This window comes from Microcaecilia unicolor, chromosome 7 (genome assembly GCF_901765095.1).
Source record: "Microcaecilia unicolor chromosome 7, aMicUni1.1, whole genome shotgun sequence".
Classification (NCBI taxonomy): Eukaryota; Metazoa; Chordata; class Amphibia; order Gymnophiona; family Siphonopidae; genus Microcaecilia; species Microcaecilia unicolor.
This window is the reverse complement of record NC_044037.1, coordinates 200,842,117-200,865,833: the sequence shown is the minus strand read 5'-3', so window position 1 is coordinate 200,865,833 and position 23,717 is coordinate 200,842,117. Positions and strand designations below refer to the sequence as shown.

Below are 23,717 nucleotides of genomic sequence, written 5' to 3'. Positions count from 1 at the left end.
GGCTGGGCTGGCTCTTGAGGGTCATGTCACGGCTCATAGTGTCAGAGCCATGGCAGCGTCGGTGGCTCACTTGAAGTCAGCCACTATTGAAGAGATTTGCAAGGCTGCGACGTGGTCATCTGTCCACACATTCACATCACATTACTGCCTCCAGCAGGATACCCGACGCGACAGTCGGTTCGGGCAGTCGGTGCTGCAGAATCTGTTTGGGGTGTAAATCCAACTCCACCCTCCAGGACCCGAATTTATTCTGGTCAGGCTGCACTCTCAGTTAGTTGTTCTTCGTAGGTCAATTTTCTGTTGTACCCTCGCCGTTGCGAGGTTCAATTGACCTGGGTTCTTGTTTTGAGTGAGCCTGAGAGCTAGGGATACCCCAGTCGTGAGAACAAGCAGCCTGCTTGTCCTCGGAGAAAGTGAATGATACATACCTGTAGCAGGTGTTCTCCGAGGACAGCAGGCTGATTGTTCTCACCTACCCTCCCTCCTCCCCTTTGGAGTTGCGTTTTCATCTTTTGCTTGTCATTCAACTGGCGGGAACGGTCACGCACGGGCGGGAAGACGGGGGTATTTTAGAGAATATTGAAATTCAAGCAAGACGAGGGAACTATGATCCTAATCTTGCCTTACTGGCTGAGGCAGATCTGGTTTCCTCGTCTTCTGGAGTTATCCTCTAAAGATCTGTGGAGATGGACCCTCCTCATTCAGATCAAAGGGTCTCTTCTGCATACCAACCTTTCCACGTGACCCTCATGGCTTGAATGTTGCGAGCATAGTATTTGAAACCTTGGAGTTGCTGGAGAGTGTTTCACTCATTTTACTGGCTTGCAGAAAAGACTCCACTAAGATGTGTTACTGATTTAAGTGGCGGAGGCCTTAGATCCCCTTACTTGTCCTACACAAAAATGGCTTGAATACCTCTCTTGACTCGGGTTTGAAAAACAATTCTGTAAGGGTTCTTCTCAGTGCAATTAGTGATTATGACGGTGTGAGAGGTAAGCCCATCTCTGTACAGCTTCTAGTTTTTCATTTCATGTGACGTTTGTTGTTGACAAAACCGCCAGTCAAACCTCCAGTTGTGTCATGGGATCTCAATGTTGTCTTCACCCAGCTGATGAATGCTCCTTTTCAGCTGCTTGATTCCTGTCATATGAATTATTAGACCTGGAAAGTTGTATTTCTGGTGGCAGTCATTTCATCTCACAGGGTCAGTGAGCTTCAGGTTCTAGTAGCTGATCCACCTTACACTAAGTTTCATCACAGTAGAGTAGTTCTCTTTGCTCACCCCGAGTTCCTTCCTAAGGTAGTGTCGGAGTTCCATCTTAATTTTCCTAATGCCATCCTAGCAAGAGTGTACTGCATGTCTTGGATTGCAAGTGAGCCCATAGACAGTCCACCCGGCTTTTTGATTCTTTTGAGCCAAACAGGCTGGGGGTAGCCATTGGCAAATGCACAATTTCCAGTTGGCTAACAGATTGCATCTCCTTCGCTTATGCCCAAGCTGGGCTGACTCTAGAGGAACATGTGAAGACTCTTAATGTCAGAGCCATGGCTACGTTGGTAGCCCACAAGGTCACATCTCCGTAGAGGAGATTTACAAAGCTACAACCTGGTCATTTATCCACATATTCATATCTCATTACCATTTTGAGCAGGGTAACCAATGAGACAACCGGTTCGAGCAAGCAGTCCTGCAGAATTTGTTCCATGTCTAGAATCCAACTCCACCCCCTAGGCTTAGTTTTCTTCTGGTCCAGGCTACACCTCCACAATTAATAAATTCTTTCAGGTTGATTGAATAACAGGCTGTTTTGAGTCCCTATTGTCCTAGCGTTATTGTTTTCGGTGAGCCTCCATTGGGTGAAGTCACCCGGCTATGAGAATACTTGGTCTGCTGTCCTCGGAGAACATCTGTTACAGGTGAATAACTTTGCTTTTCCATGGCTCTTAGTGATTTTTCACCAGTACCAGCAGGTGCTCTTAGGCATGTGAAAAGACAGTTCTCCCTTTACCCTGCATCAACTCACATACACAAATGAGATGACATGGCTTCACAGCTAATGAGTAAATAACATTTTTCACACAGCAGAGTTAGTTGCCCCTGGGCACTTGTGTAGGCCGCCTATTGGTAAATTTGCCCTATCTGGTTCCTGAGTACTGTAAATATATTTACATTTCTTGCATCTTACATGTTAAGACTCACTAGTCCTAAGAAGTGATGGTTTATGTATGTAATATTAAACCAGTAAACAATGAATCAAGATGGCGACCAAGCAGGATGCATGACTAAGACGCTCCTGATAATTCTTCATAATTTACCTTTTCTTCGATGAAAATGCCGAAAAGGAAGGGCAAGCCGAAGGGACCACTCCTCCCGAAGCAGGGCACCTCCTTGCCGGGACAGCAGTCTTTGCCTGCATCTTGGGTTTCTACCCCGAACGCGGACGTTTCCATTAGCGGGGCTGGGAAGAGCCCCGCTCTGGAGAGCGATTTCTCGCTCAGCCCGCTGGGACCGTTGACCCCGACGCCACCGCGTGCACCCGGAAGCGCTGTGCCGATCACGGACAGAAGCGCAGATTCGAAGGAGTGGCGCGCTCCGGTAGCAGTAGCGATGCCCGATGTAAGCTTGGGGCTGGCAAAAGGAGCCCAGCGAATGACTGGAACATCGTCGGGGGAAATCCTAGAGGACTCGCTGATAACAACTACACAAGAAGAAGTAACTTCTTGTGTTCTGGCGATGCAGCCTCTGATTAAACCCCAGGAGGTATCGCTGGAGACGATTTGGACGGCCCTGGAATCACTTCACAAGGTCTGTACCTCATTTATTACCGTCTCCTTGAATAATTCTGCACAGATAAATTCACTAAAATCTCAGACTGAGGGGTTATTGAAAAAACAAACTGACTTGGAAGGACAAATGGGGAAAATGTCTCAACAACAAGCATTAATTTCAGGGGATCGAATTCTAACTCATAGGAAGCTTGAGAACCTTGAAAACTTGTCAAGAAACCTGAATTTAAGACTATTAAATTTTCCAAGATCTAAATTTGTCACTCCTAAGGACATGTTTGTGAAGTTTTTAAAAGAGGTATACAAATATACTGATCAATCATTACCCCCACTTCAAAAAATTTATTACCTGGAAATGAAGACCACCCCAAAACAGGATACTCTTAAGCAGATTAATCCATCTGAAATCTTGGACTTAACAAACTTTCTAGAGCAGTCGATGGATAATACAGAGACTAGAGCAACCTTAATTGTTACTTTTGTTTTTTTGCAAGATAAAGAATCTTTAATGAGACTTTATTTTAAAGACATTCATCCAGATATCAAAGGAAGTAAAGTCTCTATATTTCCAGACATTGCACGATGGACACAACAGAGAAGGAAAAAATTTTTGGACATGAGACAAGAATCCCTAAATATAGGGGCGGTCTTCCAGCTACGATTCCCATGTAAATGTATGCTGATATTCAAGGAGAAAAAATATATATTGTTCGAACCTGACCAATTGCGGTCCTTCCTTGATATGAAGAGGAACCAGGTTCCACTCCAAACCTTGAGTCCTGAAAAAATTTAAAATTTAGAAACTAATGCTTGTTTTCCTTTAATTACTTTGCTTATGCCAACTTCCTTTGGTTTTTCAAACCACCTTGATTTCCTTATACCATTCTAGTGGACTATAAAATCCATTTTCAATATAAGATCAATGTATAGATTATTTCTTTTTAATTCTGTTGTTTGAATTGGATGTATCTATTCAAAGAGGTTTATCTTTGTTTAATTTGAAATTAATAAAGAAAAGTTAATATAAACCAGTAAACAAGGCATTATCCAACCTGCTGATTACCTTGCAAGCCTATCTGTTTTCATCAGTTATTCAGAGAAAGCTAAAGATGCTGCCCTTCTGAGATCCAACACAAGATGAATTATTTTATTAGGTTAAAAAAAATGTATACCATCAGGAAGGGGAGTTGTCCTGGATAAAAGCACTCATTAATGTAATTTGAAACCTAGGATATAATTCCTTACAATTTGAAGGATATAGTAGTAGGACACTGCAGTATGATATATTTCTGGGTTTTGAGAATTTGGTTTAGGCTAATTAATAACTTGCAACAGGCCTGATGATATGAAGGTCTCTTAAAATATTCTGTATCCTTTTTTTTTCTGCTGTTGTAGAGGACCTGGTTTTAAGTTTATGCTAGTCACAGGATGTCAATGAACAAAGCAAAGACAGAATGATTGATCAGCACAGTGTCAGTCACAAAGTTCATTTATCTTTATAAGTCAGATTTAATGGAATTAAGTAGTAGCATTGACAAAAGGCATGCAAAAAGAAAACATAAAGAAATTATCCTTTTTCTCTAAACATTCCACTGATCTAATTTGTGCAAGTATCTGTAAAATATTTCAGCTGCCACACAAGCTTGATTTGTTAAAATTTAAAATGTTAATGGTTTCATTTCAGTGAGAGCATACAAAAAAAAATCACTTCAAAATTTTAATAAGATATCTTGAAATTAGTACACCCTATCTTAATGTATATCTTGTGCTATGTAATAAGTAAGATATTAACTACCAGATTATTTCAGGGTAAAGAGAAGTGGTTCAAGAAAAAACAGATTGAAGAATCGGTAGTAGGGAGGAAGCTTTCTGACCACAAACTAAATCGCAGGTCAGATGCCGAGTGGCTTCAGCTGAAACCTTTGTCAGGTAAATATTTAATTTATTTTCAATATTTATGTCTAATAGAGGAGACATGAGAGTATTCAAACTAGGAAGAAAGAACATTACTGATGCTCATTTTCAAACAGAAACTCTCAATGGAGCCATTCTTTGCAAATACTGTATATCAACATGGAGTACTTAATCTGCATGCTTTGCAGATTGCAAAGTATACAGTTAAAACAATGAAAAGCAAACATGGAGATTTCAGAATGAAATCCTGGTACTTACCTTATTTTGTTGTTGTTCTTACCCAGCCCTGCTGCTCATCCTCTCCCCTTTTCACCACAGAGAGTACCCTTGGCAATTCTGGAATGAACTTTTTCATTGGGTAAACACCCTTAAAGCATTTCCCTTTTTAATTTCAAATTACTTTTGGCTTTTCTGCAGGCAGAGTTCACACCCACTGAGTGATATGTTAGACCTAATTAGATACATATGTAGCAAATGTTGGAGCAGAAAGTCCAGAGTTGCAAGGAAGAAATTTCTGGATCAAAAGAAAACACTTACCGCCCTGTTTACTAAGCCTCCCAGCAATACCAACACAGACCATTCAAAGTGAATGGGCTGTGTCTGCATTAGAGGGCAGCTTAGTAAACAGAGGGGTTGGTTAATTGGTGATCATTTTTCAATGAAAAACACTTTTAAGGTCATGGTGTTAAAGAGCACTCAAATTTTACCATTTTGCTTTTGCAGCTATAAAGCACAGTCCATGTTCTTTAGGATCAGTCAGTCATACAGCTGGAACATGTGACTATATATGACATTTTTTAAAATAAGTAAATAAATCCAGAGCTCTCTAGAAAAGCAAAAAGCCTTTCTCTGCCCATTTCTGGTAGTTCCCTCACCATATCAGCTTTGGTGCTCTCGTCAGTTCATTTTTTTCTTTCTCATGGCTTTCATGTTTTTTCTATTACGACCCTACGAATTTTGAGAGGACATGCCTTGCTTTGTCCTTATGATCTTCTGTTTCTATTAGAACACCCTAGAATTATGTAGTCAGAAATGTAGGCATTTTTTAAAATTTCTTGATTCTAATAAGGCTTGCAGAAAACTTTAACACAAGTTTTGTTTGCAGGTTAATCAGTTGATTTTATTCTCTTTGGACCATATCCTTTGAAGAAGGAAAATTTCATCATTCAGTTTTACCTACTGATATAATCTTGTTTTAATAAAATACACACACACATACAATTTTTGTTTTATTGCCAAAATTATTTTAAAATAACTAGGCATACCAGTTTGCTTCAAATTTGCTAGTATAAATAGAGGTGCTAATAAGTGATCAAATCCCTTCCTTCAACCCACATTTCACTGTTAACCAACCATGCAGGACATTGCCCAAAGGGTTCAGACATAGCTTTTATACAAAATAAATCAAACTCAACCTTTGAAACTGTCTAAAACTAGGAAGATACAAACTCCTGTCTATCCATCTTATTTGTATTGGCCATAATTGCAGATTATAGAGATAATTTGGTGAATTCTAAATGCTGTTCCACCAACTTCCTCCTAACATTCACTGTTTGTGGGGCCCTTTTACCAAGCGGCAGTAAAAGGTGGCCTGCATTGGCAGGCAAGCTTTTCACATGCCGAGGCCACCTTTTACTGCCATCAGTAAAAAGGCCTTTTTTCAGGAGGATCGGTAAGAGATTGTGCAGTAAAGAAAATATTGACACACAGCCATTTATAGTTGGATCCCTTACTGATTCCTGTTTAGAAGGCGGTAAGAGCTCTGGAGCAAATCAGCGCTAGAAAAAAATGTATTTTCTAGTGCCGGAAGTGGCACATGGCAAAGGTAGGACTACTGCCAGGCTCCTTGGTGAGTCTAGCAGTAGACCCAATTTGCCGCTCACCAAACCCTTCTGCCCTTTGGTAAAAGGGCTCCTAATTTTTTTTTTTAATGTAATGAAAATGACTAACATAATGGGGTAAATTCTATAAGTGGTGCCTAAAAATCAGCGCCGAAATTTACGTGCTGAGCATTATTCTATAAAGAGTATGAATCCTTTATAGAATAGCGCTTAGGGCATTAACCATGCCTAACTTTAGGTGCCGACAATTATGCCTTCTAAAAGCAGGTTGTGCATGGGATGTAGTCACAGGCATTTTCGATGTGATGTCCAAGTCCAATTATATGTGTTTTGCTGCAAACATTTACAATTCTAATCCTGAACATAGCAATTTCTGAAACAGAAAAAAAAAATCTGTTTGTTTTCTTTGTTTCGAAAATCAGTATTTTCCAGACATTTTTGTGCTCAATACCTATTTATTTAGGTACAATTAAAAAAAAAAAAAAAAGTCCTAGAGTAAAACATACAAAAACAAGCCATAGGAATGGCTGTGTGGCACAATTCCTAGTAAACTGGCCACATAGGCATCCCAGCAGAGCAGAGGGGCAATCTAGTGGTCAATGCAGTGGATGTCACATAAAGGGACCCAGGTACAAATCCCACCTTAACACCTTTATTTTGCATAGTGAGGTGTTCAGAAACACCTAAAAACCTACTATACCTAACTGTATACCACTACAAAAGCCCTCGTGTCTGCAGGTGCCTCTTTTCTATAGGTACAATTGGTATTTTTTCAGATTTGGAAGGTTCATAGTTTCCACCACAAATGTACTAGCTACAGTGGGATATGGACCTGAATCTCTTTCTCTACATATAGTCCACTGCACTGACCACTAGCCTACTCCTGGAGCCAGCTTGCTGCTCTAGTAGGAATGGCCATAATATCTGAAGCTGTCATAGAGCATGGTATGTACTGTCATTGTCACGTCTTTGGTGGGTGGAAAGCGGTCAGTGACCACTGGGGGATTAAGGGGGGGGGGGGGGGGGGGTTATGCCTTAATCCCTCTAGTGGTTAGCTGGTCAGTTAGGGCACCTTTTTGTGACTTAGTCATGTTCGAAACAGGTCCAGATAAAAGTGTCTCAATTTTTGCCCTACATGTTTTTATCTTGTTCCATTATCCCTGAAAACATCCAAAGTCTGGGCCCTCCCAAATCTCAGCCACACCTCCTTGCAATTTAGACAAACTGCAGAGAAAACCATCTCAAATCTGAGTTTCGAAAATCGCAGCTTGGTTTTTTTTCCCATGAAGAACGTGCATCTGCCTCTTTGTGCCGTTTTGAGACTTTTTCTCTTTTGAAAATGAGCTCCATAACCACCTTCTGTGACTGATGAACTGTTGTCTTTATAGAATACTAGTAAATCAGGCCCGTTTCTGACACAAATGAAACGGGCGCTAGCAAGGTTTTTGTCAGAGTGTGTATCTTTGAGAGGGTGTATGTGAGAGTGACTGTGTGTGTGAGAGAGAGAGTGAATGTGCGAGTGTGTGTGTGTGACAGAGAGACTGCTGGGTGTGAGTGTGTCTGCTCTGTCCCCTGCCCCCCCCCCCCCCCAGCCACCCAGCAATTCTCTCTCCCCTGCTCCCCCTCCAGCCACCCAGTGATTATCCTTTTTCCTTGCCCCCCCCATATGTACCCAGCGATGCTCTTCTCTCCCCTGCCCCCCCCCCCTCTCGCCACCCAGTGAGTTTCCTCTGTCACCTGCTCCCTCTCCAGCCACCCAGTGATTCTCCTCGCTCCCCTGCTTGTGTGTGTGTGAAAGGAGGGGGGAAGTTGATCTGAGAGGGTGTGGCAGGGTGCTTGGATGGGGGTCAGCGTTTGTTGTGGAGTGGGTGGTTCGGCCATGTTGTTGCTGGCTCATATTAGTGTGGTGCTGTTGGGGGTTTTCTTTTTTTTTTTTTAACAATTTTTTTTTTTTTGGGGGGGGGGGGGGTTAGGTGGATGTCCCGTGCTGTCAAAGTGGGATGAAGTTGTGTGTGGCTTTGTGGGTGGTTACTGTTGCAGGGATGATAGAGAGAGAAAGATAGATTGACTGTGTATCTATCCATGTTCCGCATCAATGTATGCGTGTGTGGGTGTTTTTTTGTGGGGTTCTGAGGGGGAGGGGGGGTGGTGGTTGTCTGTGTGTGTTAGTGAAACTTCATGTGTGTCACACAGCTACATTGTGTGTGTGAGAGAGTGTGTCTGTGTGTGTGAGAGAGTGTGTGTGTGTGTGTGTCAGAGTGAGTTCGTGTGTGTGTGTGTGTGAGAGAGAGTGGGGTGGATTGGGAGGTTGGTGCCGAGTGTCTGTGTTTTTGTGGTATTGTGTGTCTCAGTGAAAGGGGGGTGGGGGCAGGGTGTGTTGATCTAAGAGGGTTTTTTTTTTGGGGGGGGGGGGTTGGGGGATGTCTCGTGCATGGGGGTTTGGGGGATGTCTCATGCTTGCAAAGTGGGATGATGTTGCAGGTGGCTTTGAGGGTGGTTTTGGTTGCATGGGTGATATAGATAGATAGAGAGAGAGTGTGCATCTCTCTATGTGTCGCATCAGTGTATGTGTGTGTGAGTGTTTTTTAGTGGGGTGTTGGTGGGGAGGGGGACGGTGGTTGTGTGTGATAGTGAAAGATCATGTGTGTCACACAGGTAGTTTGTGTGTGTGAGAGAGTGTGTGTGTCACAGAGAGAGTTCATGTGTGTGTGTGAGAGAGGGTGGGGAGCAGTGGGAGGATGGGGGTGAGTGTCTGAGTTTTTTTTGATATTGTGTGTCTTTTAATTTAAAGGGGGCGGGGTTGGTGAACTGAGAGTGTTTTTGTTTTATAGGGGGAGGTGTGTTGGGGGGGGGGGGGGGGTTGGGGGATGTCCCATGCTGGCAAAGTGGGAGGAAGTGGCGGTTGGCTTTGTGGTTGGTTATTGTTGCAGGGGTGATATAGAGAGAGAGAGTGAGTGTGCATCTCTGCATGTTCCGCATCAGTGTATGTGTGTATTAGTGTTTTTTTGCGGGGTTTTGGGGTGGAGGGGGGCGGTGGTTGTGTGTCTGTGTTTGAAACTGAAAGATCATGTGTGTCACTGAGCTAGTTTGTGTGTGTGTGAGTGTGTGTGTGTCACGGAGAGTAAGTGTGTGTGTGTGTGTAATTGAGGGGGGGACTGGGTGTTTGTGGATGAATGTCTGTGGGTTTGTGACAGGGGGAGGCGGGGGTAGTGAAGTGAGAGGGTGTTGCTGGGGGCTTGGAGGGGGGTCAGCGTTTGTTGATGTGTGGAGTGGGTTTTGCTCGTGTTGTTGTTGGCTCATATTAGTGTGTTGATGATTTTGTTTTTTTTTAATTGTTTTGGTTTTTGAGGGGGGGGGGGGGTTGGGGTGTCCGGTGCTGGCAAAGTTTGAGGAAGTGGTGGGTGGCTTTGAGGGTTGTGAAGAACTGTGATGATGTGGCAGGGAGCTTGGAGGGGGGTCAGCGTGTGTGTGAGGGAGGGGGGGGGGGAATTCATTTTCACTTACTTCGTCAGTGTTACAGCGACTGGCTGCAGCGGACCAAAGCGTGCAGACTCTGCCCTTTTATCTCTCATGGCCTTTTCCGCAAGGGCGGGTTCAGAGCTCTGAGAGAGTGAGAAGGGCGGAGCCTGCATTCTTGGTTCAGCTTCTGCCGGCCGCCATAACACCGAGGAAGGGTGAGAGGATGTAACAGAGGGTGCCTGGTACTGGAAGGGTGGGAGGGTGTAACGGAAGGATGACGACCCTGGAACCTGGGGGAGTGAGGGTGGGTTCCTCTTCGTCCAGAGGCGAGTCGTCACGGGAGGGAGGAGAGTATGGGGGGGTGGGGGTTTAACGGCGACTCGGGAGGGAGTCGGTCGGGGAGGAGGGGGAGGGGGTTGTTGTCGCTGAGGAGGCTTTCCCGGCGTTGCCGGCTGTCTGTCGTTGAACTTCGCGCACATGTGTTGGGCTGTTCATTTTAGTCCGTTCCGTTGGTGACTTGGTGTGTCTCGTGCTGCTTCCTGTGGTTGGTCACAGCTGCTTGTGACGTACCAGGAAGTACCGACATCAGTTAATGAGATGGATCGCACGAATGCCTCAAGGTTTAAGTGCCACGCAGTCAGCTTCAGAACGTTGGAGGTGCTTTTTATTATATAGGATTACAGATAAGTAACTTTACTAGTGATAGTGCCTCTTCTGCCATGAGCCCCCCCTCCCCCAGTAACTCCAGCACCTCACCCTCTGAGGCTGCCCTGCAACTCCGTTCACTGGGTAAATCTCTCTTATCTGCACCCTTCTCTTCCACCGCTAACTCCGTTCCTTTTATCTTGCTGCACTATATGCCTGGAATAAACTTCCTGAGCCGGTCCGTCAAGCTCCATCTCTGGCTGTCTTCAAATCTAGGCTAAAAGCCCACCTTTTTGATGCTGCTTTTAACTCCTAACCCTTACTCACTTGTTCAGTACCCTTATTATCCCCACCTTAGTAATTCCCTTATCTCTTATTTGTCCTAATTAGATTGTAAGCTCTGTTGAGCAGGGACTGTCTCTTCATGTTCAAGTGTACAGCACTGCAAACATCTAGTAGCGCTATAGAAATAAGTAGTAGTAACTCCAGTGCCTCAGCCTTCCCCGCACCTCAGCCCCCTCCCCCCTGTGGATCCAGAGCCTCACCCTCTTCTGACCTCAGTGCCCCTCCTTCACCAGCCCTGCCCTCCTGCAGTCAACCCTCACTTCTTCACCCTCTGATAACTTTCTGTTTATGTGAGGGCGGGACAGCTGCCTAGAAAAGGCCAGTCCAGGCAATTCGTTATGAGTGCCACTGCCAGCGAAGAGATGAATGTTGACCATTGGAGGAGGGGGCTGGTGAAGGAAGGGCACTGGAGTTGCCGGGGAGGTGGAGCTGAGGTCAGAAGAGGGTGAGGCTCAGGATCCATGGAAGGGAGGGAAGGGGAAGGAAAGGAAAAGGCTGAAAAAAATGCTGCTTTGGGTACCAGCCCAGCGACACACCAGTTGGAGAATAACCATTGGTGTATTTAGGTTTTAATCACATCCTAATGAATATCAGTAATGTGACCTATTTAATTGGTACAAATTGAAAGGGTAAATGGCCTCTGCTTTGTGATCTTGTCTCATATGTGTTGACTGCAATGTAGTGTGCCATAGTGAAATGAAATAAGATATTGGAAATATGGTTATTGACCAAAATATTAGTTGGCAGAGAAATTACTCTTTATAATCTCAACTTTTTAGTAGGTTGATATGGACTGTTGTATCTTTTGTATACAGATGTGCTAGATTTGGTTGGAAATGATTTATTTTTTGTCATACAATGTGTTTTATAATTTGGCATGTGATGTTGTTAAGAAGTTATGAACACAATTCTTTCCTTTTCTTGCTTGAATTAGGAGCAGATGATTCCATTTTCTCTGATGAACGACTGAATGAAACAGAATTAACGGATGCTGAGATTCAGCAAGAATCCCTTTCAAAAACATTCCTTTCGATAGAGGAAGAAAAAATGATGCAGCCCTCTCACAGAGATGAATCCCATGTATATCATGATCTTGATTTTCATGATGGGGAGTACAATAGCCATGATAAAACTGTTCTGCCTAAGAAGCAAAGGCACCATAAACACTCCCACCATTCTCATGGTCACTGCCATTCTGGAAAAGACATGAAAGATACTGGAATATCTAGCATTGCTTGGATGGTAATCATGGGGGATGGCATGCACAACTTCAGTGATGGATTAGCAATTGGTAAGGAAATTAGCTTGAAAGTTATACACAATGTGAAAGTCCAACCTACACGTGAACTTTTCCTTACCTGACCTAACTACACCCTCCACCCCAAAGGATGCTGCCTACTCCTGTGACTAAAATCTCATCAATGTTAACTGCACTGAGGATGGATATTTTTCAGACATCCTAATATTTGTACTGGGGAGGGGAGAGGGGATGGCAAGATTGAGGAGGAGATACAGATGCAATGGGCTAGATGGAATTATGTTACAGCTGGAGGTTCCTCAGTTCTGGTTCAGAAGATGATAAACATTGGAGAGTAAAAAAACCCAAAATTCCTGCAAATAAACCCAAAAGTGATCCATTTCAGATATTATAGAACAGAAGTTTCCAGTCCAGTCCTCGGGACATACCCAGCCAGTCAGGTTTTCAGAATATCTACATGAATAAGCTTGAGATACATTTGCCTGCACCTTAATTGTATGCAAATCTATCTCATGCATATTCATTGTCGGTATCCTGAAAATTTTGACTTTTTAGATATTTCCTGAGGCCTCGGTTAAGAACTACTGTTAGAAATGTAAAATGGAAGAAAAATATTTTTCTTTTAAAGCAAGCTGGATAGCAAGTCCTCAATGCATTAGTGATATCACCAGCGGAGCCTGCACAGAGAACGCTGCTCCATCACACATGTGTTCTATTTCCTTCTTGCCACAGTTGCACAGGACCACCTCAGCATTTGTTATTCCTTGGAGCCATTCAGACGTGCGTCACTATAGTTCTCTTCAAGAAGTTGTTAATAGATTTGTACTTTTTTTTTGTATGTTTATTTTCTCATGCCCTGTCACTGTCAAGTGATACTTATTTCCCTGTTCATCATAGATTTTCTGTTGTTTTAAAGTTTTCTTTATTTTTTTCGTATCACCCAGTGTATGCCTCAGTGAGGACCTCTGGCTCCCAGTTGGAGTATTAATTTTCTGAATCGAGTCCTTCAATTTTGCAGTGGCCATGTTTCCAGATGAGCTGTCTCAGAAAAAAAAAAAAGAAATGCATGTGTTGCAACAGGACTGTATCTATTACAGATACCCATAACTGGTACCTGCAACACTTGGGGCCCAATCACAATTTGTCTCATTCTATATTATGTTCACAGCTGTCCAAGAGAGAGAAAGGGAATGGGACTTGATATACCGCCTGACTATGTTTTTTGCAACTACATTCAAAGCAGTTTACATAGTATGTACAGGTACTTATTTGTACCTGGTGCAATGGAGGGTTAAGTGACTTGCCCAAAGTCACAAGTTGCTGCAGTGGGAATCAAACCCAGTTCCCCAGGTTCAAAGTCCGCTGCACTAACCACTAAGCTACTCGTCTTCCACGGTCGAGAAAAGCAGCATGAGCATTTGTTTTGTGCTGAAAAGTCTGGTCCATCAATTCAACATCAGTCTCCATGGGTCTCGGAGGTGCATTGGATGCTGGGGATGCATCGACATCATCAGTGTACGGTTCCCTCTCGACATCGAGCTTCAAAAGAGGCCATCAAGATCGATCATCATCTGAGTCTCACCTGAAAAAGAGCAAGGATTTGTCTTTGACTTTAATTCTGAGGCTCGTGATGTTGAATGCCAGGTAGCGACTTGGATGTATTGACATCATTGCAGGCACTGAGGTCTCTGATGTCCTTAAAGCACCTCCAGTATCAGAGGGGGTACAACAGTTTCCAAGGGCCTGAAATCTGGCCTCTGATACTCCCAAGATGACTCAGGAGGTCTTACACTTTTGTCAATGGCGGTCTTTGAGGAGTAGCTCATGAGAAGATTTGATGGAATGCTTCTTTGCACAGTACAATGCTGCGACTTTGACACTGTCAGTGTCAAGGCAAAGAGAGATCCATCCAATCTTTAAGGTTCACGCATTGCCTATCAGGAGGTACATTGACACCAAGACCTTGAAGGGCCTCATAAGTCTATCTTTGCCACACCACTGTTGGGAGGGAGCTTCACTGAGGCATCAGAGACCCTCAGTGTCTTGATGCCCACAACCAACTCTGATATCAGTAGCTCCAGATAAGCAGCGACCCGGACTTCTGTGGAGAATTTTTCTGGGTTTGATTCTGAGCAATCCTGAGACTTTGATTGTGAGCCAGATAATTTCTCTGTAGAGGGTTCAACTAGCTTACCATCAGACCCACCTCCCTCCACATGAGAGAAGAAAAATCCTCAACAGAAGAGCTCTCATTCATTAATTTTGTGAAGGAAATGGCTGGAATTATTCCATTTAAGTTAGAGATGGAGTTGGAACCCAGGGTAGAAGCAATGGACATCTTCCAATTCCTTGACTCCCCTGCCTCCCCCCTCTCCCACTTCTAGCACTCAAGGAGGCTGTGACAGTGCCTGGTCACAGAAGCATGGGTGCAGATGAGAACATGGGAGACTCACTTCTCTGTAGCACCCACTAATAAGACAGTCAACTGTATGTATGGAGTTTCGGAAGGCTCCCAGAGTCGAGAAGAAGCAGCTTCCTAACCATTCAATAGTGGTTGAATCCACCCTTAGAAGAGCCAGAAATTCCAAGACTAATTCCTTGGTACCTCCATGGAGAAAAGCTTAGACATCAGAGTCTTTCAGGAGAAAGTTTTTCAGAACACTGTGCTCACCTCTTGCAGTGTGTATTGGCACCTGGAGGCTTCACCTGGCTCTGGGCTTCAAACTTCAGATATAATGTGCAGCAAAAGCTTGCTGGCATGCTACACTATGGAGAGAATCTCTTTGGAGATCAAACAGCGAAATGGAACTCAAGACCTTCTCTGGTCCCACTTCCAACCTTGCTTACTCTTTTTGCAAGTACCAGCTTGGAGGACAAAGGATATTCTGCTACTCTGACTGGCATAGGTATCTTCCTCCCTCCCAATCTTCTCAGTTTAGACAGGGATCTCTCTCTTTAACCAGAAAGGCCAAAAGACTCAATGAGTGCTGCACCCCAAATCAGGGGTGCTGTTTTTACCACATCTACAGGAGCCGACCAGTAGAGAAGAGGCTAGAATACCTCTGCATCTATTAGAAACTCCACCAAATTGCTCACTAAGTGTGTCCTGGTCAAGCTCTCAGCATCAGGAAATACCAAGGAGCTCTCTTCTGTCTTAGATGCAAATGCAGTCAAACGTGTTTCATCAGAAGGAGGGAATGGATTTTACTCTGAGTATATCCTGGGTGTGAAAAAGGGGGAGGAAGTTTCTGTCTCATCTATACCTAAATGCCCTGAACAAGTTTCTAATAAGAGGAAGTTTCAGGATGGTTTCCCTGGGCATCCCAATTCTTTTTCTTCTAAAGGGAAGCTGGTTATGTTCTTTGTACTTAAAGGATGCTTACACCCACGTAGAGATACATGCCAGTCGCAAAAGGTATCTCTGATTCATATAGGGAAACACCACTACTATTTTTTTTTATTATGCTATTTAGATTTGTGTTAACCTATTTGGAAGATTGGCTGGTAAAGAGCACATTTTGAGAAGAGGTAGAAAGATTGATGTGCACAACCACTCAGGTTATTATGGTTTGTTATAAACTACTCAATCCTCAACTAAGTCCATCATCTCAATTGAAATTGGAGCTCTGCTAGACATTACAGAGGTGAAAACCTTTCTATCACAGTAAACATCATCAATCTAGTGTTCATAGTTGTAGAAATCCAAAAGAGTCTGCAGACAAGCATGGAATGTGTTGGGTCACATGGCCTTGACTACATATAATGCTCCTGGCACATCTTAAACTGAAGCAAGCTCAATGGATCTTTTGCAGGTGTTGGACTTAGGCCACTCACAGGCTGTGGGATTTCATATATCTCACAAGGCCCCTTCAGGATTCTCTGGACAGTGCATTCTAATCTGGCAATAGACATTTTCCTTCCAAATTCTGCAGTATCAAAAAATGCTCACAACAAATGCATCCAAACTGGGCTGGGAAGCTCATGTAGATAGATATGTTTCACACTCGGGGTTTGTGGTCCCATCAGAAGAGATTTTGTCAGCTAAATTTCCTGGAATTGACAGCAGTATAGAATACTCTAAATGTCGGGTTCTCGAGGCAGAACCGGAATACGTGAGCCCTTGGGCCACTGCCGAGGAGTGGCAGCGGCAGGCAAGATCACCCTGGAACTGGATACACAGAAGAGCAGGACTGGAACTCTGGACTGGAGTAGTACTGAGGCAGGCAACTAGAACAGGAACTTCACCTGCGCTTGACCACCGTTCCTCCGGAGTTGAGCTCCGGAGTGCGGGTGGCCGGCAGGACTTGCAGGATAAGGCAGGAACTGAAGATCCAGAGGACCCACCCTGGGTCCGGGATACACGAGGGAGACTAGGCTAAATACTAGACTCAGACTGAAAGCTGCATGCAGCCACTAAGCCAGAAACACAAGACAGACCAAGGGGACAAGACGTACACAAAGGCTAGGCAGAGACAGGATTCAGGATATACACACTAGCTAGGCAGAAGCAGGACGCAGGAAATACAAGCAAGCTTGGTAGAAACAGGACTCAGGGTATACAAGCAAGCATGGCAGAAACAGGACTCGGGATATACAAGCAAACTAGGCAGAGCAGACAGAAGAAGAACCAGGAACTAGCAGAGTCTTTGGGCAGGCAGCGGACAATAGAATAAACCAGGAGCAAACAGTCTTTGGGCAGGCAGTGGATAATAGAATAAACTAGGAGCAAACAGTCTTTGGGCAGGCAGCGGACAATAGAATAAACCAGGAGCAAACAGAGTCTTTGGGCAGGCAGCAGACAGAGGAATAAACCAGGGGTAACAGAGTCAGGGCTGAAGCTTCAGACTCCAAATGCAGAGCAAGGCAAAAGAAGGACTAGCAGTCCACAGACACAAAACAGAAGGGCAAAAGCCCACACAGAAGGACTAGCAGTCCACAGACACAAGGCAGAAGGGCAGCGCCCACACAGAAGGACTGGCAGTCCACAGACACAAATAGCAGATGGGCAAGAGCCCCAGAGAAAGGCTAAGTAGCAGCGCAACAGTGCTCTCACTAACCTCACAGCCTATTGGCATAACACTCTTACTTACTATGTAAAAGGCCCTGAATGCAAGCACAGCACTTCCTTATGAAGGCTCTCCCTGATGATGTCACCTACTGCAGGACAGGAGCAGGGAACACACAGCATGGAGAGGCTTGGAACACATAGGAAGAACAGGCAGGAGCCATCTTGGAAGCTGGCACAAAACAAGCGGGAGCCATCTTAGATGCTGGCTTCTCAGAGAGGCATAGCCCACTCAGGTGAGGTCTAGTGAAGCAATCAGCACACAGAGACAGAAACAGACAGAAGCCAGCACAGATGCTGACCCCCAGAAATAAGGTAAGTCTGAGGGTGGTCATGACCACAGACATGACACAAAAAGCTTTCAGAGTTCAGTCAGCCAATAAAATAATATTGATACAAATGGACAGTCAGATGAGCCACCTACCCGACATTGCCCTATTACCCCATGATTGGTCCTGGGACAAGGATGTGGCTCAAATGATATTTTGAGAGTGAAGCATTCCTTCAATAGACCTTTTTACCACTCCTCATGATAAGAAGATGGCTCAGTTTTGCTCAGAGGTAAAAATACATGACAGATTAGCCTCAGATGCCTTCTGTTGAAGGCTCTTGTCAACCCTCCAGCAGTGTCATGGAGCCTCAGCGTGGTAGTAACCCAGATGATGAAAGCTCCCTTTGAGCCACTCAATACCTGTAACTGAAGTACCTGACTTGGAAGGTCTTATTTTTGGTGGTGGTGACTTCACTGTTCAGAGTGAGTGAATTCCAGTCTCTAGAAACGGATCCACCTTACACTAAATTCTTTAATAATAGGGTAGTTCTGTGTACTTATTCTAAGTTTTTTCTTAAGGAAGTGTCAGATTTCTATCTTAGCCAATCTATTATCCTACCTGTCCACAATGGTGAAAGTACATTGTACTCATTGGCTTGCAAGAGAGCCCTGGCCTTCTATTTGGAACATCCAAAAGCCCTTAGGAAGTCTACCCAACTTTTTGTTTCTTTTGACCCAAATAGGGTAGGGGTTGGTGTCAATAAATATGCACCGTTTAATTGGCTAGCAGATTGCATTTTCTTTGCTTGAGCCAAGGCAGGTTTAACTTTTTGAGTATCATATTACTACTCACAGTATCAGAGCTTTGGTGGTTTTTTATTTATTTATAGCATTTATATCCCACACTTTCCCACCCATGGGCAGGCTCAATGTGGCTTACATTAGTTCAAAAAGGCTAACAGTGTAAAAAGGCTTACATCAATCTAGTAACAAACATTAAGGGTGAAGTAGTTGGTGAGGAAAGACAGAGGGGACGAAAAGAGAAAGGTGCAGAAGAATTCAATATGGCCGCATAACAGTAACAGTTCAGGAGTCACTAATGCAATGCGGGACTATAGCGTAAGCTTTTCTAAATAAGGTGGTCTTCAGTGATATTCTGAAAGCCTTTTGTTCGGAAGTAGTTTTAACCGATTTGGGTAAACCATTCCACAATTGTATGCTGATATAGGGAAAGGTAGATGCGTAGCTGGTTTTATACTTGAGGCCACTACATGTGGGGTAGTGGAGATGTAAGTAAGAACGAGAAGATTTGTAAGAATTCTTGGGTGGTAAGATAAGATTATCCATGTAAGCTGGAGCTTTGCCGTAGAGGATTTTATGCACCAGGGTGCAAATTTTAAATGTTATACGATCCTTGACAGGTAGCCAGTGCAGTTTTTCACGTAATAGTCTGGAACTGACAAACTTCGATTTACCATAGATCAATCTTGCAGCTGTGTTTTGGACAGTTTGTAATTTTTTGAGGAGCAGTTCCGTGCATCCTGCATAGATTCCATTGCCGTAATCAAGATGACTTAAAACTAGCGATCGCACTAAATTGCAAAATACTTCTCTAGGGAAAAAAGGTTTTATACGCTTTAATTTCCAAAGAGTGAAGAATACCTTTCTGACGGTTGCGTTTGTTTGTTCTACCAGTGTTAGATTTTTATCAAGTATTACTCCTAGAATTTTCAGAGACTCAGAGATTTGCAGGACAAGCTCAGGTGCAATTAAGGTGGTGGGATTGAACGTGTTGTAGTGTGAGGTGAGTAGAAGGCAACGAGTTTTCTCTGTGTTGAGCTTCAATTTACACGGTGTGTAATCCAAGTCTGATGATGTCAGCTATTTCGGTTAAGTCGTTTTTAAAAGGAATGTAGATTGTGATGTCATCCGCGTAGATGAATGGCTTGAGACCAAATTTGGAAATTGCTACGGCCAGAGGAGTTAGCATCATGTTGAATAGTGTTGGGGAAAGAGGCGAACCCTGTGGCACACCACAGTAGGCTGTCCAAGAAGGTGACAAACTTGCTGTGGAGTTGACTTGGTAGGATCTGGAGGTTATAGAAAGCCTTTTAACCATTTTAGTACATTGCCGCTGGTTCCCAAATAATCAAGGAGCTGTAGTAGAATAGCATGGTTCACCATGTCAAAGGCACTGGACATGTCGAATTGCAAAAGTAGAATGCTTTTCCCTACTGTTATCTCCCGTTTGAAGTTTGACAGGAGTGTGACGAGCACAGTATGTTGGTGATGGCTATATAAAATCATCAGTACTATTCTCAATAACATGGAACAGTGAAGGGCAAATTTTGATCATAGCAGTGAAGGAACTGGCACCTCTACCTAAAAATACAAATGCAGGGAAACAAGAAAAAAAATATTCCAAAAACAGTTAATCCATGCTCCATTTCCCAGAAACCATTCCCTGTAAAAGAACTAAAGATGCCCTCATCTTGTATATCACTCCAGTGATCTGACCACAGCCTTGGTCTGCATTCCATACATAAAAGAGAAACTGAAAAGTTGTTAGCCGTTATAGGGATGGCTCAAGCATTTAACACAGACACATACGTCTGGCACTTAAAGCAAATGAAAACTGATTCCAGTCAATCTGGCTGCAAAGTATCCATCTTAGGGTCTGAATAAGAGAACACTAATTGGTTCCGTCTGTCATTCCATCTCCACTTGCTAAATGCCACTTCATTCCAGTTCATTTTCTTTAGAGATTCCATTGTAGATCAATGTTGTCTACTCCATAAAGCTTTTCAGCTAGATGTAAGGCTCATCCAGGTCACAAATTTAGAATCCAGTACCTTTCCATATAAACTGTAGCAAAAAGGGGAAATGCCAATGATATTTGGTACCTTTTTTGCAAAGTTATTGGGTTCGAGGGGCACAGCTGTTGTGCTGGAAAGGTCCTGAAAGATTTTAATGTTTTCAAGAATACAGTAAACTCTGTGTTTCTTGTTACAAACACTGTCTCCAAATCAGTGGAAACAAGCTACAATTGGATGAGTGCCTTAAAGTCTAGCTTTGTCCAAATCTCATACCCTATGCGCCCAGTCAAATGTTATTGTTCCCAATCCAGGATGAGGGCTACAAATATATATTTTATTTAAAATTGCAGCTACATTTTCTGCTACGTCTGTTTCCAGTACTCCAGAAACTGATATTGTTTCTCCTCTGCCAGTTCTCCAAAGCTTTCTCTTGTTTATCTTTTTCAGTTTAGCACAGAAATATTCTGTGGAATCTGTTTTTTCTCCAATAAGTTGTTCATTTGAGATACTCTTATCTTCAAGAAATTTGACCTCACTTTTAAGAGCTGTGATGGTTTGATCAAACTGACTTCGAGCATATAAGTATTGCCATACTGGAACAGACCGAAGATCTATAAAGCCCAGTATCCTGTTTCTCACAGTGGCCAGTACAGGTCACAAGTAAGTGGCAAGATCCCAAACAGTACAATACGTTTTATGTTGCTTATCCTAGGAATAAACAGTGGATTTTCCCAAGTCTGTTTTAATAATGGCTTATGGACTTTTCTTGTAGGAAGATATCTAAACCTTTTTCAAACCCCACTAAGCTAACTGCTTTTGCCACATTCTCTGGCAGTGAATTCCAGAGTTTAATTACACATTGAGTGAAGAAATATTTTCTACGATCTGTTTTAAATTTATTTAGTGTATGCTAATTTCATTAGCACATAGTAAGCTTGACGGTCCCCTTAATTTGTTGTACCACATCAGCTAGAATATAATCTTCCCCTACCACTTCAGGAACCGATTTTGTCACCATAACTTGGCTGACTTATTTTTAACAGTTTCTGGTCTGGATTTAGGATCCTTAATCTTCGTGGAATGTCCTGCAAACTTCTGTAATGCGATAGGGTAAGTCATCTTTCCTTAGCATTCTCACCAAACCATCCCAATACAAGTTTTGCATCCTTCAACTAGCAGGTGGAGATAGAAAAATACAGAAGTGTGCCTTGCTCTATAAGGCTAGTCTGCAGCTCCAGCACTTAAGTATTTTTCTATTCTAGCAGCTAGAAGATGGTGACTGCAGCTCCTGGATGTCTGTGAGAGTCTAGCTCCTAAACCAGTTAGCAGGCTAGATTCCAGTTGAGCAGGAGTGTCAGTAGAAGAGACTGAGGGTCTCATGGGGACACCCAGAGAAATACTGGTCTCCCCCCCCCCCCCCCTTCATTCATAGCCCTCGCTGCCTGACTTCATTCCGTATTTTAAAAAAATATATAGATGAGGCATGGTAGCTACAGTGGGGGAAATAAGTATTTGATCCCTTGCTGATTTTGTAAGTTTGCCCACTGACAAAGACATGAGCAGCCCATAATTGAAGGGTAGGTTATTGGTAACAGTGAGAGATAGCACATCACAAATTAAATCCGGAAAATCACATTGTGGAAAGTATATGAATTTATTTGCATTCTGCAGAGGGAAATAAGTATTTAATCCCTCTGGCAAACAAGACCTAATACTTGGTGGCAAAACCCTTGTTGGCAAGCACAGCGGTCAGACGTCTTCTGTAGTTGATGATGAGGTTTGCACACATGTCAGGAGGAATTTTGGTCCACTCCTCTTTGCAGATCATCTCTAAATCATTAAGAGTTCTGGGCTGTCGCTTGGCAACTCGCAGCTTCAGCTCCCTCCATAAGTTTTCAATGGGATTAAGGTCTGGTGACTGGCTAGGCCACTCCATGACCCTAATGTGCTTCTTCCTGAGCCACTCCTTTGTTGCCTTGGCTGTATGTTTTGGGTCATTGTCGTGCTGGAAGACCCAGCCACGACCCATTTTTAAGGCCCTGGCGGAGGGAAGGAGGTTGTCACTCAGAATTGTACGGTACATGGCCCCATCCATTCTCCCATTGATGCGGTGAAGTAGTCCTGTGCCCTTAGCAGAGAAACACCCCCAAAACATAACATTTCCACCTCCATGCTTGACAGTGGGGACGGTGTTCTTTGGGTCATAGGCAGCATTTCTCTTCCTCCAAACACGGCGAGTTGAGTTCATGCCAAAGAGCTCAATTTTTGTCTCATCTGACCACAGCACCTTCTCCCAATCACTCTCGGCATCATCCAGGTGTTCACTGGCAAACTTCAGACGGGCCGTCACATGTGCCTTCCGGAGCAGGGGGACCTTGCGGGCACTGCAGGATTGCAATCCGTTATGTCGTAATGTGTTACCAATGGTTTTCGTGGTGACAGTGGTCCCAGCTGCCTTGAGATCATTGACAAGTTCCCCCCTTGTAGTTGTAGGCTGATTTCTAACCTTCCTCATGATCAAGGATACCCCACGAGGTGAGATTTTGCGTGGAGCCCCAGATCTTTGTCGATTGACAGTCATTTTGTACTTCTTCCATTTTCTTACTATGGCACCAACAGTTGTCTCCTTCTCGCCCAGCGTCTTACTGATGGTTTTGTAGCCCATTCCAGCCTTGTGCAGGTGTATGATCTTGTCCCTGACATCCTTAGACAGCTCCTTGCTCTTGGCCATTTTGTAGAGGTTAGAGTCTGACTGATTCACTGAGTCTGTGGACAGGTGTCTTTCATACAGGTGACCATTGCCGACAGCTGTCTGTCATGCAGGTAACGAGTTGATTTGGAGCATCTACCTGGTCTGTAGGGGCCAGATCTCTTACTGGTTGGTGGGGGATCAAATACTTATTTCCCTCTGCAGAATGCAAATAAATTCATATACTTTCCACAATGTGATTTTCCGGATTTAATTTGTGATGTGCTATCTCTCACTGTTACCAATAACCTATCCTTCAATTATGGGCTGCTCATGTCTTTGTCAGTGGGCAAACTTACAAAATCAGCAAGGGATCAAATACTTATTTCCCCCACTGTATATTTGGCAGTGGAGCTAGACTCTGTGTAAAGAAGACATGAGGGGTAAGCTGTTTCTGTTCTAACCTGTAGCCCTCGGTTCCTGCTAGGGATTTCCTTTGTAGGCTGGCACTATTTTCTTTCTTCATCAAGGTTCACTGTTTCAGTTTTGGCAGTCTCACAGTCCTCATGGATGGAAGCACTTGTGAAAACAGCAAAATACTGTTCTAAATGTAGGGTCCACCAGGCA

The 23,717-nt window shown here is 43.7% G+C and overlaps 1 protein-coding gene across 1 annotated transcript in view; it reads left to right on the top strand.

Moving 5' to 3' along the window:
• SLC39A10 (solute carrier family 39 member 10) overlaps window positions 1-23,717 on the top strand; it is a 103,601-nt gene that overhangs the window by 54,782 nt on the left and 25,102 nt on the right. The window contains exons 6-7 of the mRNA XM_030210109.1: window positions 4,596-4,716; window positions 11,926-12,282. Of these exons, the coding sequence (XP_030065969.1) occupies window positions 4,596-4,716; window positions 11,926-12,282 (478 nt within the window). The remainder of the gene's footprint in view (window positions 1-4,595; window positions 4,717-11,925; window positions 12,283-23,717) is intronic.